The 17457-nt window shown below is 51.2% G+C and overlaps 1 protein-coding gene and 1 pseudogene across 2 annotated transcripts; both read right to left on the minus strand.

Moving 5' to 3' along the window:
* Positions 1-284: 284 nt before the first annotated feature.
* Positions 285-8505, minus strand: CA7 (carbonic anhydrase 7; the record flags this gene model as incomplete). Its single annotated transcript, XM_080828756.1, has 7 exons — positions 285-407; positions 1114-1269; positions 1770-1832; positions 1936-2031; positions 2823-2941; positions 5685-5882; positions 8466-8505. 7 exons carry the CDS (start codon positions 8503-8505, stop codon positions 285-287), a joined length of 795 nt encoding a protein of 264 aa, XP_080684882.1.
* A 3399-nt stretch (positions 8506-11904) lies between these two features.
* LOC308358573 (DNA damage-regulated autophagy modulator protein 2-like) lies at positions 11905-12702 on the minus strand (annotated as a pseudogene). Its single transcript has one exon. The product of its transcript is annotated as a DNA damage-regulated autophagy modulator protein 2-like (transcript).
* Positions 12703-17457: the final 4755 nt, after the last annotated feature.

The following is a 17457-nucleotide window of genomic DNA, read 5'->3' on the forward strand; positions in this document are numbered from 1 at the left end:
GGGAAGATGGGAGAGATTCCCAGGGGCCTTTGGGTCTTGGAGAGCAGAGGCAGCCTCAGGCTTGGACCATGCTCAGCTCCTGTCCTTCCTGTCCCCAGCTGAAGGGTGTCCCCTGACTTGAGGGTCCCATCAAGAATCCTCCAGGGTGGCCAAGGAGCAAGCCAGCTGAAGTGGGGGGTCCACAGCACCCCCCCAGGCAGGGAGCCTCAGATGGTTTGGTGTCTGCTGACGTGGAAGCCCTTGGGAAAATGGTGCTCTAGTGGCCGCCTGGGCAGGCGGGCAGCTCAGGCCCGGAAAGAGGCCTTGACCACTCGGCCCTTCAGTGGCTGTGGCGGCCGGAAGTTGTTCACCATGTGGATCCTCTCATCGTCCTCTGAGGTGAAAAGCAGGCTCCGGAACTTCTCCATCTTGAAAAAGATGGAAGAGATACTCAGGGCAGAATGTGGGTGGTGTGGTCCTCTCTGATCCCAGACATATCATCTGGCCAATCAGGTCCACCTCTCCTTCTTCTTGCTCCTAGGTCTTGTCCCCACTCCTCCCCACTCGTTCTTTCTTTGGGATCCTGACCTCAAATATTTACCCACTAAAGGCCCTCTGAACCTGGACCCTGCTCCACCTAGCTCCAGTTCCAATTCCGTCTGGCTAAGACTTATCAACAACTGCAGGATTCAGATTCTAACACAGTAGGTAGGGGTGGTCCTAGGATCCAGGGACCTCGCCTCTCAGCCTGTGCTGAGGTCCTAATGACTTAAAATCAAGTGAACTCCCAAAGTATCTAAATGTGAAAACAAAAACAAAAACAAACAAGCAAACAAAAAGAAAGCAAGAAAGAAAAAGGAGGTTGGGGGGTGGGCAGCACCTGGCTGACTCATCCAGAAAGCAACCAAATCTTGATCTCAGGGTCATGAGTTCAAACCCCACGTTGGGCATTGAGCATACTTTTTTTTTTTTTTTTTTTTTTAAAGAATCTAAATGTCTGTTAGTAAAAGGTGGAAGCCTTGATGGTGGGACCATAAGCTATAGCTTGTTGGTTGGGAGAGTTGCACTCCCTGGGATGGGCCCTCCCTGAGTGCCATATCATCCCATCTCACCTGGTTCTCTGGGAAAACTCACCTGCCTCTCGGAGATGCTGATAGGTTCCCGAAGCACGATCCAGGTGACACTCTCACTCAGTGGGGGGGTCGTCAGGGAGCCCGGGTAGGTCCAGTAGTGCCGGCTGGCAGGCAGGAGGCACTTGGGGTTGAAGCAGCTGAACTGGGCCTTTGTTCCCTGGGGCAGGGCAGGAATCAGCATAGACCTGCCACTCGGACCAGACCAGCATCCTCCCCACTCTTTCCTGTCAGTGGAATTTAGGCTTCTCCTTGGCCCACTGATGCAAATGTGGGCCTAGGCCTGTGATACCAGAGGCCATCTCCCGGCCCGGCCCGGGCCCTGTCCACCTGTTGGCTGGTATGTAAAAGCTGTGGTTCCTTAAGCTCTCTAGTCTCCGTGTTCTGTCTCTGCTTTGTCCTTCAACTGCCCTTAGCTGCCTGTAGGATGGCCTTTGACCAATCCTGCACCCAACTGGGTGGTATGCTGGGCACTCCGTGAGGCCACTGACTCTGGTGAAGAGGAGTCATTCGCAGGGCCCTGGAGTTGCCAACCTGTAACCTGCAGCTCAGCGGGGGTTTGCTGTCAGATTGGAGCAGTGGATGGGCCCACTCTCTGCTCCAGCCTCTTCCTCCCTCCCGCCAGGCTCCAGGGTCAGGGCTACGGACCCCCGGGCTCACCTTAAACCGAACCATGTAGAGCGCATCTGTCAGCCGGTTCATGCTGGGGTGCTCGTTCCCTGTCTGTCAGGGAAAGGGTAGTGTGAGCCCAGCATCCACCACGTTTGGAATGAGGCCCAGCGCCAGGCTTCCCATGCCCCTCTTGCCCCCAGTAACCACCCCTTACCTCCAAGAAGACACCGACCACAGCCAGGCCATCAGGTGCTGAGGCTGCTTCCCCAAAGGTGCTGTATTTCTTGGCGTTCCAATGAACAAGGTGCAGCTGCGGGGGCAAGGCCAGTGCTTAACGCCTCCGAGGGGCCCTGGGAGCTCAGAGCCGGGCTTCCCTCACTCCCACTGGACTCCTGGCCCCTCTGCAAGTGGGGTAAGGCTGTTAAACCTCCCAGGCCTCTGGGAGGACCCAGAAGAGCCCCCAATGAAGCCCCCAGTGGTCACAGATAGCATCCACACTGCTCTGGGCCCCACCTTTTCCTGAGCCCCCGGTGACCCAAAGAGGAATCTGGCTGGGGCCCTGCTCTTAGTGAACTGTGAAATAGATAATGGCCCTCCCTGTGACACATCTTGGAGGAGGCAGTGCCTGCAGCTGGGTCCAAAGAATGAGTAGGGGGTTATCAGATAGAACCCTCGGGAAAAGTACCCCAGGTAGAGAGAATAGCATAGGCAAAAGCTTGGTGGTTTGAAGGAGCTGGGTGTGGACAGGACATTCATCACATGCTGGTCAATATGGAGAGAGGTCAGGAAAAGATGAGGTCAGGCAAAGCCACTATGTGCGGGGCCTTAAATGCCAGGCTCAGTCCTTAAAGAGTTGTTAGCAAGCATGTGGTGGGACTGGACTTTTCTTCAGAAAACTCCTTCTGGACCCACAGAGCAGGCTATCAGTGGGCAGAGTTCAGGTGGAAGATCCTGTGCTGGGGGCCGGTGGAAGGTGTCTCTCCGAAAACCCCTGGGTGCTCCTCCTCACCCTCTCCAGAGCCCCACAGCAGGCACCCATCAGGTCCCCGACTCTCCTGTCCTTCCCCAAACAGTAAAGGGATTCAGGTAGAGGGCCCTTACCTCGCTGGGGAATGACTTGCCATCTACCGTGTGTTCTGAGCCCACACTGTGCTTCTTGCCCCAGTGGAAATGGAACTGCTTGAGCCGGTATGGCCCATCCAAGGGCCCCCCAGTCACCACTGCAGGAAGAAGTGGGGTGTGTGGTCATTGATGTGAGAGATCCCACGTGGCCCAGCAGGTGGTGGTGCCAGGACCAGGCCAGTGTCCAGGACACGGAGAAAGTTTTCATTTGGAAAATTCGTTGGGCTAACTATGCTTGGGGCCATACTCACCTAGTCCCCTTAAGGCCCTTAGCAGGGCCATGGTGGTTGCCTGAAGGTGGCAAAGGTAGTGATAGAATACACCAGTCCACTTGGCCATCCTCCCCTTTCCCTCCCACTTCTGTGTGGAAGCTGGGACCTTGTCTCCCAGGTCCCCATTACCACTAATAAGAGGCCTCTCATGTCGGGATCCCTGACCAAGGGCTAGATTGGAAGGATTCTTTTGTTCAGTCCTTCTGGAAGCCTTATAGAAGTCATGAGGGACAGAACCTGTTGTTATCTCTATCTCGTAATGGAGAAAAATGAGGCATAGAAAGGGCAAGGCATTTGGCCCAGGTCACACAGCAAGGCACTGAGCTAAGATATAAGCCTTTCTCTCTTTCTTAAGTCCGGAGCCCAAGCCCCTACTTGCCAGATCACACTGTCTCCCTAGAACCTTGAGCCTTCTTAGGACCTGCTATTATCCAGAGTGCAGCTCCTAAGGGTCCACACTCTGATGACCAGGCCCAGGCCATCTCCCATGGCCTCTTAGTAGGTCCCTATTTGTGCTGATTTGGTGACTTTCTCACCCTGATACCTGGTGAGCTGGGGCCATACACAAGGCCTCCTGGGACTGATTGAATTTCCAGGTGAAAGGGATCTGGCCATAGAGGGAGCCCTGGGATCAGGTGACGGCCCTCGGCTCAGAGTTCCACTCTAAGTCCCCTCCAGGATGGGTGACCAGGGCAGGGCCTTGCCTGTGAGGAGGAGGATGATGGAACAGTCCGAAGGCCTGCCCTTGCTACCTGGCCTTATCTGAGAAGCAGGGTCTGTCCATAGCATTGCTGGAGGGTTGACAAAGGTAGCCTGGGAGGGTGGCCATGGCAGGGGCCTGATCAAGCTGTCCCATCCTGGGGAGGCAGGAGCAGTAGAGCCTGCAGCCTGAGCTCCCTGATAGGACCTGTGAGGGCCCACACCTCCGAGCATGCCCCACCTGGGATGCTACAGTGTGGTCTGTCAGGGAATAAACTCCCCACCTAAGCCCTCGAGCTTAGCACCTCTAGCCCTCTCCCAATGTCCTGACTATCAAACAAACTATCACTCACTGTGCCCTCACCATGTATTCTGCACTCTGCTGCCATCAACCCCCATAGTGTCCTTGAGAGGAACATATTATTACCCCTGTCGGACAGATACATGGCTGAGGCTCGGAAAAGCAGATGCCCCGCCCAAAGTCACACAGCTGGTGAGTGGCAGAGCCCCAGCAGTCGTACTCCCAAAGCCCACTCTCTCTCCGCTGACTCCCTGCTCCTTCGAGCCTGGGTATCCTAGTAGGAGAGGGAGCCAGGCCTCAAAGTAAGCCACTGGATCTCTGATCCAGAGGCATGCCCCGTTGTACTCCCTCTCCACCTCCCAACAACAGCCTTCACTAAGCTATTGAGGTCTGAATTGAACCCTCAGTGCCCTCTGAAGGCTGTTAGAAGGTACAGTCATATGAAAACTGCTCCTTTAAAAACTGTCATTTAGGGTCATCAAGAGCCCCATGTCCCTCCCCCAAGCTCTGGGTGAGAGGCTTCATTAAAAATTCAGTACCAGAAAGTGTTGTCTCTCTTCTGAGGGTCTGCTGGATTTCTTCCCTTCTGCAACAAGAACAATAACTGGTCCTCTTTCCCTCTTTTCCTAGCCTACCAGGGAACTCAGTGCTAAGCAACTAAGATCACTCTTCTCTGGCTTCCCTCCTCTTCTCTGCTTTTTGATTTTCTGCTTGAAACTTAAGTTCCCTTGCGTGCTTTCATTGTGTGTGGGGGGAAAAGTGGATAGGGGCAGAATACCAATTACTTCCTTACGCAAGAAACTGTAGCAGCTTCCCTCCTTGATTCACTCCACCCCTCATAGGCCTGTTCATAAGGATAAAATCTCTTCACTGAGGAGCATTTCTGAGGCTTCTGCATAGGAATTTATTATGAAAGAACCTGAACTCTCAACCCAGGATAAACAGATGTCATAAGTTCTGCGGGCCTCTCTCTGGCACAAGCTGATTGGAATCTTGAAGTTGTGGGTGGACTGGAGACAAGACCTTTGGAGTAGGACCAGGCTGATTTGGGCACGCCCCTGCTCATTGAGTCTCTGCTTGCCCATCTTAGAGGTGGGTTCTTGAGAGGAATAAAAGAGCCACCTAAGACCTTAGCAAGGGACCTGGCACACAGAACACTCCAGCTCCCTTCTCTCTCTGGGCTTGGCCAGATCACACAGGGAGGAGGGTTTGGTCTTGGGCCTCACAGCAGGTCAGTGAGAGGGCCTGGACTGAAAGCAGACCTAACCTAAAGCTGTAAATGGAAGAGAAGGAAGGGAATTCACATTTCTTGAGCATCTGCTGTATGCCAGCACTACAAACATCACTTCCGTCTTTCATTTTCCCTCTCTATGACCCGGAGAGGAAAAGAGGGTCTTACTGCTCCCGTTGTATGCATAAGGAGATGGAGGCTCAGCCCAAGGCTTCACAGCTGGTGAGAGGTGGAGCCTCCCTTCCCCACCACAGCATCCTGCCCTTCCTGAGCCTGCCCCATGCAGGGTGAGGACCCCAGTGGGAGGGGGGGGGCAGCCTCTGGCAAGGGCCACTTACCAGTTCGGTCATCACTGTCATTGAAGTCCACCTGGACAGAGTGGCCATTGTTGGCGATGCTGAGGGATATGCAGGCCTCATAGGAAAGCTCCAGTGGTTTCAGGCTGGGCGAGTACACAGCCTGGCTGGACACAATATTGATTGGTGACTGGCGGTCTCCCTGGGCAATGGGATACAGCTTGTGCCACTGTGAGGGGCCTGCAGGTGGGGAGAGGGCAAGGGCTCGGGCTGGCTTGGATCTCTGGGTTTGCAGGTGGAGGATGCCTGTGGGGGACAGTCTCCCCATACCCCTTCAAATGTCAGCCCCTGCTTTGGAGCTCCAGTTCCAGCTCTGCCATTTCCCTCTCTGCCTCCATTTCCTTTCTGCAAAATAGCCTCACTAAAACTCTGTCCCCAGAGGTGAGAGGAGGCCCAGAGAGGTAATTCATGCAAGGGAGCACAAGATAGCCACAAGCCCAGGGGGTGCGGCTCCAGGCAGCAACTCCTCCCCAACTCCCAATACATGCTCCCAGAGGGTCCCAGGCCTCTGAAGTCCCTGACCTGGTCCTCCCAGGTATCTGGCCTCTTGCCACACCTTGAACATGTTCGTGTTGGTGTTTGTGATAATAGTAACAAGAGCTAAAGTCAACCTAGCTTTGGCTCTGTGACATGTGCTTGCCCCTTACAACTACATTGTGAAGCAGAGACTAGCATGATCCCCATTTCATAGGTGAAAGAAACGAAGGCCATTCATGCATGCGTGCATGTGCACGTGCACACACACACACACACACACACACACACACAAACTTGGGTACCGGTATAAACATACAGCTTGTGCCTGGGCAGTCCCAGTTGCCCTCCCCTCGCATGTGCCTACAGATCTATAGAGATTTTCACGTGTGCACACATATGTGCACAGTGACCTGGGTTCATCAGGCCCGGAGTGGCTGGACCCAGCAACATACATGTGTACATACACACCCACAGTCCTGCCAACTACACCTGACACACGCATATGCACCATCACACACAAATACCCCTGTTGCAAACCTAGGTCTTCAATAAAAGACTACAGCAAAACACACACTCGTGCAAGCACGTACACACACACACACCTGCGTGCACACCCACGAGCGCCCACCACCTGCCTCCCAGAGGCTCCATCTGCAGCCGAGAGGCTCGGCATCTCCCTGGGGAACATCCTGAGATGCAACCTATTTTTAGAGCTATTGCCGGCTGGTGCTTCTCCCCGTTTTTGGCTTCTTAAGTTTTCCTCAGAAAACAGCAGCAGGTGCCGACAGAGCTGTGTCCCCAATGAATGACTCAGAATCGTGGCCCAGACCCACTGGGTTATTTTTGAAGTCCTGCGAGCATGCCGCATGCCCGCACCTCTATCCTCTGTCCTTCCCTCCCTCGTTGCCCCTAGACTGAATGACCCAGGTCTGGCTGGGTGAGGGGCAGTGGCCTGAGCAGGCAGGCCGGTGGCGCAGGCCATATAGGATACTGTATGCTCAGAGCTGGTAGGCAGGACTAACAGTCAGGGGACTCCAATTCTGGAGGAAGCACCCAGAAGCTAGTTCAGAGCCGGCGCTGGAGGGAAGATGATCTTCTATGGGTTCTGTCAACCTGCCCCTTCTCCGTCTCTCTCTCCAAATCTGCTGGTCTCTGTTGCCTTTTTGTGACTGTCTCTAGCTTTTTCACGCCCAGATCTGGGGGTCTCCCCTCCAGAGTATGCTCCTGCGTCCCTATGTTCCAGAGGGAGCCAGACACATCACAGCACCTCCCTAGCTCCCTCTGGCCCACTGCCACTTCCTAACCCAGAGATTAGCCCAGGACCCCCACCCTCCCTCAAAGAGTAACTCCCGGAAAAGGGGAGATAAGGAGTGTTCTCTCACCAGCACTTCCCTGTCTCCCCACATCCACCTGCCCTGCCTGGGGTTTCCTTCTGGCAACGTGGATCTTGGGTCTTCATTGTTCACCTGATGGAAAGGGGGGAGCCCTTACCCCACACCCCCACCCCAGCTTGGTAAAAAATAGCTCAAAAGGTAACTGACCTGCCCCAGACCCACATTCAAGCCATCTGGCTCACACCCCTGCCTCCTTCTCCCTTCCTCTGCATCCTAAGGAAACTGAGGCAGGATCTGGGAGCTATTCACCCAGACAGGAGGCTGATGTGGGCCACGCACTCCCACGCTTCACACCAGGACGTGCTCAGACACCCTCCTCGATGTAGACACCCAGACACACGCGTGCACCCCCAGTTCCCCCTTCCCTCACATACCTGCCGACGCGAAAGCTCGGACACTTCCGCGGGGAAACTCTCCCGGGGACACCGCGCCCTTGTCCAGCAGAGCCCGGCTCCCGGGAGGTCCCCGCACACACGCCGTGCGCGCTCCCCGCATAGACACCCGCGCACAGCGCTCGGCCCCGACCGCCCCCAGCTGCCCAGGGCCACCTTCGCCCCCTATGCCTGCCGCGGGTGAGTGAGTGTCGGGGCCCAGGTCCGGACGAGCACGGCAGTCGGGCTGCGCGGAGGAGGCGGCAAGACTCACGCTCACCCGCGGGGTGGCTAGCTGGCGGCGGGGCCGGCGGGGTCGCAGCGCGGACTTTGGGCCAGGAGCCGGGGAGCAGGGGAGCCAGGGCTCCTGCCAGGAAGGTGGCCTGGGTTCTGGGGGCTGGACCAGAGGGGTGTCCCGGTACGGTCCGGAGGGTGGAGGCTTGCGGATCCGGGAAATCCGACTGGGCTCGAGGGCCGGGGGTTAGATCCAGAGGGTCGGGGCTGGCGGGGTCTATACCTACCGTCGTTCTGGCCGTAGCCCCAGCCGTGGTGGCCGGTCATGCCGCTGCTGTCCCCGCAGCCGTGCACCTGCCTGCTCCGCTCAGTTCCGCTGGCTCCGGCTGCGGCTCCGGCCCCGCTCGCTACCTCCGAGCTGCCTCTTAAAGCTGCGGCGCGCGGGAGGAGCAGTTCCCGGGGGACCCGCCCCCCAACCCCCGGCAGGGCTAAAGAGGCCGGCGGTGCCCCGCCCCCGCCCACCCGCAGACCAGTTGAACCCCAGAGTTGAGTCCAGGTGGAGAGTCAAGGGACCTAAAGACCTCTCCCTACTCCCCACCTCCCCTCCCCCACCCTGGCTGGACGACTCTCCCCCTCTATTCACGTGTACAGGCTCCACTGTACTGTGCCGTGAACCGCCCTGGTTTCTCCACATCTCATCCCATCCCATGAGCCGCAAATCCCATTACCCATTACCGGGGAACGTGGACTCTGGGTCCTGAGTCCTCCGGGATTGGAGAGTTCCCTGGAAACTGCAAAGTGCATTGACCATCAAGTGTCCAGAACTGGAGCTAGACACTATATGGCAGGTGCTGGCCAAGCTTTGGGTCCTTTGGGTCATCTAACTCTCTTAGCTACCCTAGACATTGTGTGGTACTTTCAAGAGCCCACTTTCACAGAGACAGGGCTGAAGCCTCGAGAGGTACATGATCTGTGCAGTGTGCAAAGGATTCACGCCCAGATGGTCTCACTCTAGACATTGTGCTCTTTACCACTTCTTTGGTGCTGGGGGCAGGGGTCCCGTGGTTATTGGGGTCTAGGAGAGGGGACAAGACTGGCAATCCAAACCTCTGGCCCCAGAGGGGGAATAGGGAGGAAGTAGCATCCAGTGGGCATTGAGGACAGGTGGTCAAGAGCCAAGAACCAAGTCTGAGACCCTGCCTCCCACCCTCTTCTTCTCTCCATTGCTTCCTCCTTCCCTGCAGGACTATCTGCCCATCCCTCTCCAGCTTGCTGTTTGTCCTTCCTCTCCTTTTCTCTTCGTGACCTTTGGCACACCTGCTGGGCACTCAGGCCCTCCACCCTGTACTCAACCTCCCTGCCTGCCTTGGCCCAACATTTTCCCACCGGTAAGTCTTGGTCCTTGCTGTGCCCTCCTCGCCCGTGAGTCCTCTGTCTTCCACCCACTGGCTTCAGGCCACCCAATCTGATTCATGTTAGGATGTGGCCTTGTGCCAAGGATAGGCCTCATCTCTGACTAGGCCTCAGCAGGCAGTTTTGGGAAGACAAATGGATGGGTGGATGGAGGGACAGACAAAAGATCCCACCCAGGGATCTATACCGGACAGGAGGTAAAAGACCATTTGACCTTGACCAGAGGAGACTTTTTCAGACCCTGCTCTTCACTGACCTTGTGAAGGAATCTGCCATCTTGTCTGCCTGACTTCCCTACATCTCTGTGGCTATCTCAGTTTCCCTCTTCTCTGCCCCAAACCTCAGTTCCACAAGTTAGAGTTAAGGAGATTAATTGACAACTGGTTGGCTGGGTCAAGGTCAGTCAGTGACTTCGCAGCCCTGCCTAGATCTCTTCTCTGACCCAGGAGCTGGAAGGCCTCCTTACTAGAAATATGACTGGCAGGTGGGGGCAGGAGACTCCTGTTAGAGATTTGGGACTATGGGGCCCCCCAAATCAGCATGTGACAGAGAAAGCAACGTTGTCAAGGCCCCCGTCTAAGCCAGAACTCTCATCCTCAGACCAAGAAGACAAAAGCTTGCTCAGTCCTAGATGAGGCAGCCACCCTTCTCCTGGGGGGAGTTGCAACACTCTCAGGTCTGGGGAGGGGGCCCAAATATATCTACTTCACAGAGCTACTTCTTCCTTCAGAGTGACCCAGGCCTAGTCCATATTTATTTGTAGTATTTAATTAAAAAGTTGGAATTATGCATATAGTTTTGCAACCAATTTCATCTGCACAGCAACCCTGATGGATTTTTGCCCCTTTTTTTCAAATGAGCAAAGTAAGCCTTCAGGAAATTGAGTTAGGGAACATAGCAAGTGACAGAGCAAAGATAAAAGTCCAGTGCTGCCCAGTCCCTCATTCAACATGTCTAAAAGCAAGGAGAGGGGGAGGAAGTGGATTTTAAATTTGATTGTCATTTGCATATATGCAAGACTTTCCCTGGAAGGACTTAAGCTTGGGAGAGTGTTTGCCTCCTGGAAGGAGACTGGGAGACAGGAAGAGTGGGGGAAGGTGCGGAATGGGGGTGGGAGGGACACCAATGCTTATTCCTTTGTACCTTCCGGAAGAAACTATTACCTCTTTAACAACCAAATACAAGTTTATCTAATTCTTTGCTTCCTGTACTCTGTCTGTGGGTTCTGGAGTGCTGGGCAGGTGAGAAGAGCCAGTGCTCTCTGCCCAGTTTTGCCCATTTCAGGTAAAGCCCTCGTTACCCCAGCAGCCCATTCAGGTCAATCTGGGAAAGCTGATAACCTCATTCAGGTGCCTCCTGTCTCAGTTATGTGCTGTCTTTAAAAATGAATTGGTTTCACTGCCCAGAAGTTTTCTCTTTGGTCTCACTGGCATTAGTGGCTCCTAGATTTTACTGTTTATAAGGGAGGGGGAGCAGTAAGAGGGTGTGGGTGTATGAGGGCCATGATGAATGGTTGGGGGAGGAGGGCAGGAGCAGCTTAAACAGCCATATCTCATTCAAGTGACCTTGACCAGATCTCACTTCCTCTCTCAAAGGTACAATGTCTTTGCTCTACAAGGTGATGAAGGGATTGTCCCTGCCCGGCCTACCTCATGGGGATCCTGTGAGTATTGGTTGAGACAATAGATGTCCAATGCTGTTCCAACAAGTAGAGTCCTATGTACTGTATATGACTTTGTCACTGTATGTTATGCACAGGGCCTACAGGCCAGGCCAGAAGCCTTGTGGCCTGGAGACTCTAAAAGCAAAATTATAGCTTTTCCTTTCTTTCTTTCTTTCTTTTTTTTTCTGTAGTCCTTTGGTTTTATTTTCTGGGATTAAAAAAAAAGTAAGGCATAAATGTTTTTACATGGTCTTCTTGAAGATAACCCTTAAAATAACTTATCAAATGGCTTTATTCATGTTTCTTGATTATCAGTATTCATCAATATCACTGTCAGCCTTGATTAACTGGTTAAAATTTCAGAGCAGAATAAAGAACTTTCATGAACATTTCCCCCAAATCCCTGAGAATCACAATCATCACAGATACAAATCTATATTTTGAGGTTTTATTTCTTTGACAGAGAGATAGAGAGCACAAGTAGGCAGAGCAGCAGGCAGAGGGAGAAGGAGAAGCAGGTTCTCTGTTGAGCAGGGAACCAGATGCGGGGTTTGATCCCAGGACCCTGGGATCATGACCTGGGCCGAAGGCAGATGCTTAACCGACTGAGCTACCTACGTACCCCGTCACAGATACATTTTATCCCTTCATCATAAATCTCTGGAAAGTATCTGAGTTTGTTCATTGTTAACGAAGCAAGGAACAGTGTCATAGAGAGTTAATCCATGTAAATTGGCTTCCACTTATAAAGAAAGTTTCTGAAAATCACAATGTAAGTCAGGAAAAAACCACAGAAGGAGAAAGACAGACCATTCTGCTGCAGTGGTGATCATGTGAAGCACAAAACCTCTGTCCTCAGGGTTCCAATGGAGTTTCTGTACAATATCTGTGCCAAAATTCCTACTGGACAGAAGTGATGAACAAGTCAGCATGCTAAATGCACTTCCTCCATACCAGATAACCACCAGTCGTCTGATCCAGAAGACTTGTTTGCCATGAATTTTGAGCTGCATTTGATAGGAAAGGATGGTCTGAACGAACATGTGTAATGAGCCAATACCAAAGGTGAGCACAGCTCCACATACATGTACAAGAATAAGGCTGTTGTCTGGAAGTTTGCCACAACAGAAAGTCCAAAACAACTCAGTAAGCCAAGTATAAGACCAGCCTTGATTAATTTGATGATATGACTCTCTTCAGGATTCAGGGCATGAACTTGCTTGTAATGAACATAAATGGTTGCAATGCACAAAACTGCAGCAGTATTTAACATTGCCCCCAAACAAGCATTTTTCTGGAGCTACTGAACCAGTGTCACTGATATAAGGCAGAGCAGGGTCAGCATGGTGAAGTGTTTTGGGTGTAATGTATGAAAATATGAAAGCAGTAGCTGTCCAAATTACTGGGGCAGAAGGGAGGAAACTGAGACCTTGTTGAAACCACCACATCTCAAATAGGTCTTTGTTGCTTGTTTGCTTGGTTTTATTTTCCTCACTAAACCTTAGCTTCTGACAAGAGCAGGAACCAACCGTTTTGTTCACCATCATATTTCCAGCTCCTGTTTTACAAGCTCATAAGGTACTGGTCTTCAAATCTGTACAAACCTAGACCTTTCTAAATCCTGAAATCTTCTCTGCTTTCTTTGAAGATCCATGAGTCGGAACTACAGTCACAATTCTTAAATTTCACAAATATTTGAAAGCCACTGGTAATAAGATTAATTCCTTATACTGTCTCCTCTAAGTGGTGACTGCTTGCTTGGATGACCCTGCCAGGATTGGCCACCACATCCAAAGCCGGCCAGTGGGACTGAGACAGGGCCAGCTTTTTGTATTAAAAAAAAAAAAAATTCCGGGGCACTGGGGAGCACCCCAGAATAAATAAAATAAATAAATAAATAAATAAATAAATAAGATAAAAATTTTTTTAAAGATTCTATTTATTTATTTGACAGACAGACATCACAAGTAGGCAGAGAGGCAGGCAGAGAGAGGGGAAGGAAAACAGGCTCCCCACTGAGCAGAGAGCTGGATTCGGGGCTCAATCCCAGGACCCTGGGATCATGAACTGAGCCAAAGGCAGAGGCTTTAACCCACTGAGCCACCCAGGTGCCTCATAAATAAAATCTTAAAACAAAAACAAAAACAAAAAAACATTTCCACTCCAAGTATGTAGGTATGTGTGTGCAAACAGTGGGATGGGATGAGTCCTGATATGGCCTCCAGAATACCTGGCTGTGGGACCTGGGGCAAGTTACTTCACCTCTCTGAACCCGTCTTCTCATCTATAAAATGGGAACAGAGAGGCTAGAAGGCTAATAGGATGGTCAGGTAACATGATGTCTGTGAGATTCCTAGTGTCAAGGATGTACTCCCCAGACCCTAGAACACCTATTCTTTCCCCCTTTTCCTTAACTTATTGGGCACATTTAGGACCCCAAACATTCCTTTTGCAATTACAATAGTGACACCTATTCATTGTAGAAAACTTGGAAGAATCAGAAGGACACAGAGAAGAAAATTAAAGCCACTGGCCATATGATTACCCAAGAGCCAAAAGTGTTAACATTTTAGTGGCCATCTGCCAGATATGTATTAGATATGTATTAGTATTACTGAAAAACAATCAGAGTCACACATATAGCTTTGTGACAGGTTTTTTCACCCAGTGCCCTATGGTAAGCATTTCCCTGCTCAGCCAGCCTTGGAGAACTTGACACTTAATAATTGCACAATGCTCTAATGTATAGATAATAACCAGTTTTCACTATTGTAAATAGCACTACAGTGAACATTCTTTTTTTTTTTTAAGATTTTATTTATTTATTTGACAGACAGAGATCACAAGTAGGCAGAGAGGCAGGCAGAGAGAGAGGGGAAAGCAGGCTCCCCGCTGAGCAGAGAGCCCAATGCGGGGCTCGATCCCAGGACCCTGGGATCATGACCTGAGCTGAGCAGAGGCTTAACCCACTGAGCCACCCTGGCGCCCCTACAGTGAACATTCTTATTTATACATCTGTGCGGGTATGTCTGATGATTTCCTTGGGACAAACTGCTGAATGCCAAATCCGATGATACACATATTGCCAGTAAGGCATTTGAAAATGAGCAAGTATGGTGGAAGTAGTTTCCAAAATTTATTCTTTCATTCAATACATGTTTATTGAAGACTTACTAGTGCCACATTCTGAGCCAGGCATGGGTGATACAACTGTGAATATTACAGAGCCACACCTGTCTCAGGGGAGGGGTGAGAGAGAAAGACAAGAAATTGGCCAAAGAGCACCAGAATTAGAAGGGCAAAGATAGGCAAGGACAAGAAGGGAGAGATAGTGGTGGAGGCCAGGGAGGGTGTCCTGGGTGTGACTCATTCTTTATGGCTGATTTCCCACATATTGTATGCTCTTTCAGGGCAGAGCTAGCCCCAAACTGCCAGGAGGCCAAGGATTTAGTTTGCCCCAGCCGAGACCAACCAGGGTGGGTAAAATAATAGATCTGACTGGAGTCTGGAGTTTGGCCAGATCTGCTGGGGTATTTATTTCTAATCCTTGTACCACTTTTTTTTTTTTTAAGATTTTATTTATTTACTTGACAGATCACAAGTAGGCAGAGAGGCAGGCAGAGAGAGAAGGGAGGAAGCAGGCTCCCTGCTGAGCAGAGAGCCCTATGTGGGGCTTGATCCCAGCACGCTGGGATCATGACCTGAGCCGAAGGCAGAGGCTTTAACCCACTGAGCCACCAGGCGCCCCCTTGTACCACTTTTTTTTTAAATTTTTTATTTATTTTCAGCGTAACAGTATTCATTGTTTTTTCACCATACCCAGTGCTCCAGGCAATCTGTGCCCTCCCTAATACCCACCACCTGGCTCCCCCAACCTCCCACCCCCTGCCCCTTCAAAACTCTCAGGTTGTTTTTCAGAGTCCATAGTCTCTCATGGTTCACCTCCCCTTCCAATTTCCCTCAACTCCCTTCTCCTCTCCATCTACCCTTGTCCTCCATATTATTTGTTATGCTCCACAAATAAGTGAAACCATATGATACTTGACTCTCTCTGCTTGAATTATTTCACTCAGCATACCACTTTTTAATAGCTGTGAGGCTTTGGAGTTGTACTTACCTCTCTAAGCCTCTGCTCTCTTGTCTATGAAATGGGGTGAGCAACATATCTATTGCATTGGTGAGCCCAAAATGAGATGGTGCATGGCAAGGCTGGAAGGTAGTAAGTGCTCAGTAAGTGGGGGTCCTACTGTGGTTGTGGGGCTCATTTTCACCACTTCTGTTGTTCAGTGGGGGGCTAGGCTAGGTCAGTGGGTGTTTTGATTGTTTTCAGGTTTTGGTTTTTTTTTTTTATTGGACAGAGAGAGAGAGTACTTGCTGGCTGCATGCACAAGCAGAGGGGACGGCAGAGGGAGAGGGGGAAAAGAGAGGGAGAAGCAGAAGCAAGCTCTCTGCTGAGCAGGGAGCCCGATGCGTGGCTCAGTCTCAGGACCCCGGGATCATGACCTGAACCAAAGGCAGATGCTTAACTGACTGAGCCAACCAGGAGCCCCTAGGTCAGTGGTTATTAAACTTGAGTGTGCATCAGAATCACCTGGAGGTAAGCCCTGACCCAATGTGACTGGTGTCTTTATGAGGAGAGATCCAGACAGAGACATGAGAGGCGAGTACCAGGTGCCAATGGAAGGAGAGACTGAAGTGTGGGGAGCTGTAAGCCAAGCATTGCCAGCCAAACACCAGGAACTAAAAAGGCCAAGAAGGATTCTTCCCTTCAGGCTGCAGAAGGAACAAACATACTGCCCACACTTTGATTCAGACTTTGAGCTTTACTGCGAGACAATACATTTCTGTACGGGTTTTTTTTTTATATAAGAATTTTTTTTTTCTCACATATTTTTAAGTAATCTCTGCACCCAACATGGGGCTGGAACTCACAACCCTGAGATCAAGAGTCACATACTCTACCAACTGAGCCAGCCAGATGCCCCTATGAATCTACAGTTTTAAGCCACCCAGTTTGTGGTACTTTGTTATAACACCTCTAAGAAACTAATGCTGCGTGGTATCTTTTTACAGACACCACCAACACAAACCCTTGTCAAATTCATACAATTCTGCATGGGCATTATGACTTCCCCCACCAAATTTGGGGATGTTTCCTTTCATGCAGTCCATGACTGCGCAGAGTATGAGAAGCTAAGCTGTGGACTCTCACCTGTTGTCTTTTGACCTTCTCACATTCCCTGGGTATATTTTATTATCCCTTATATTTCACCTGTCCAACTGGAGAAGGAAATGTGACAGCATAAGCACATGACATTGCTGGGAGAACCTCATGCCTTTGTTTCCCATCAGTTGTATTCTATGGGTATTGGGTTGGGACCGGGGAAGTCATAAGAGGGTGTGTCCCACCCTGATCCTGGGGACATCACCCAGGAGAATCGTATCCATCACTTTACCACATCATTACCATCAAACTGTCCCTCCTCCCATTCCCATCCCAGGGCTCATTGGGACAGGGATCTGTGCTCATTTTCATCATATTTAAGGCAATTATTAACCCAAAGGTGCCTTTAGGGTCTGGGAGATAGAAGGGAAAGAACCCTCATCTCCCTTGCTGCTGCTTTTCTGACTTCTAGTCTCCTCTCCCCCTTTCTCTTGGGGTAAATCTCTTCCTTGGCACCCATCCCCACAAGGCAGCCATCTTCTTCTTGAAAAGTGGCTCTTTACAGAAAATAGAGTGCTTTACATTCTTTCTTGCTTTTATATTAAAGGGCCTCACAACCTCGCCCCTGCTGTCTCTCAAGCCTCCCCTGACCATGTCCTACCCTTCACCTAACACCCCACCACATCAAACTTCCTTTAGAGCCTCCATCCTACTGTGCCTTCTCTGCCTCCCTGCTGTTCTTTCTGCTTGAGACATGCTTCCTTGCCCACACGATGTGAAACATTCCTGGAGAGGGAAGAAGGGGAGTGGGTAGAGTTCCTCTGCACACCTTTCAGGACCCCAGCTTAAGGGTTAGGGTTAGGGTTAGGGTTAGGGCCACATTGTACGTACTTACTGTCCCCCTCCCTTCTGGAGCCTATGAACTTCTTAAGAACAGGGCTGCGGACTTATTTGTCTTTGTATCTGCAGCTGGGAGTTGCTAACTTTGTGGTTTGAAACAAGACCTTGCGTGGGCTCGTTGCACGAGAGGATGGAAGAA

Source organism: Martes martes, assembly GCF_963455335.1.
Source record: "Martes martes genome assembly, chromosome: 17".
In the NCBI taxonomy this organism is placed as follows: domain Eukaryota; kingdom Metazoa; phylum Chordata; class Mammalia; order Carnivora; family Mustelidae; genus Martes; species Martes martes.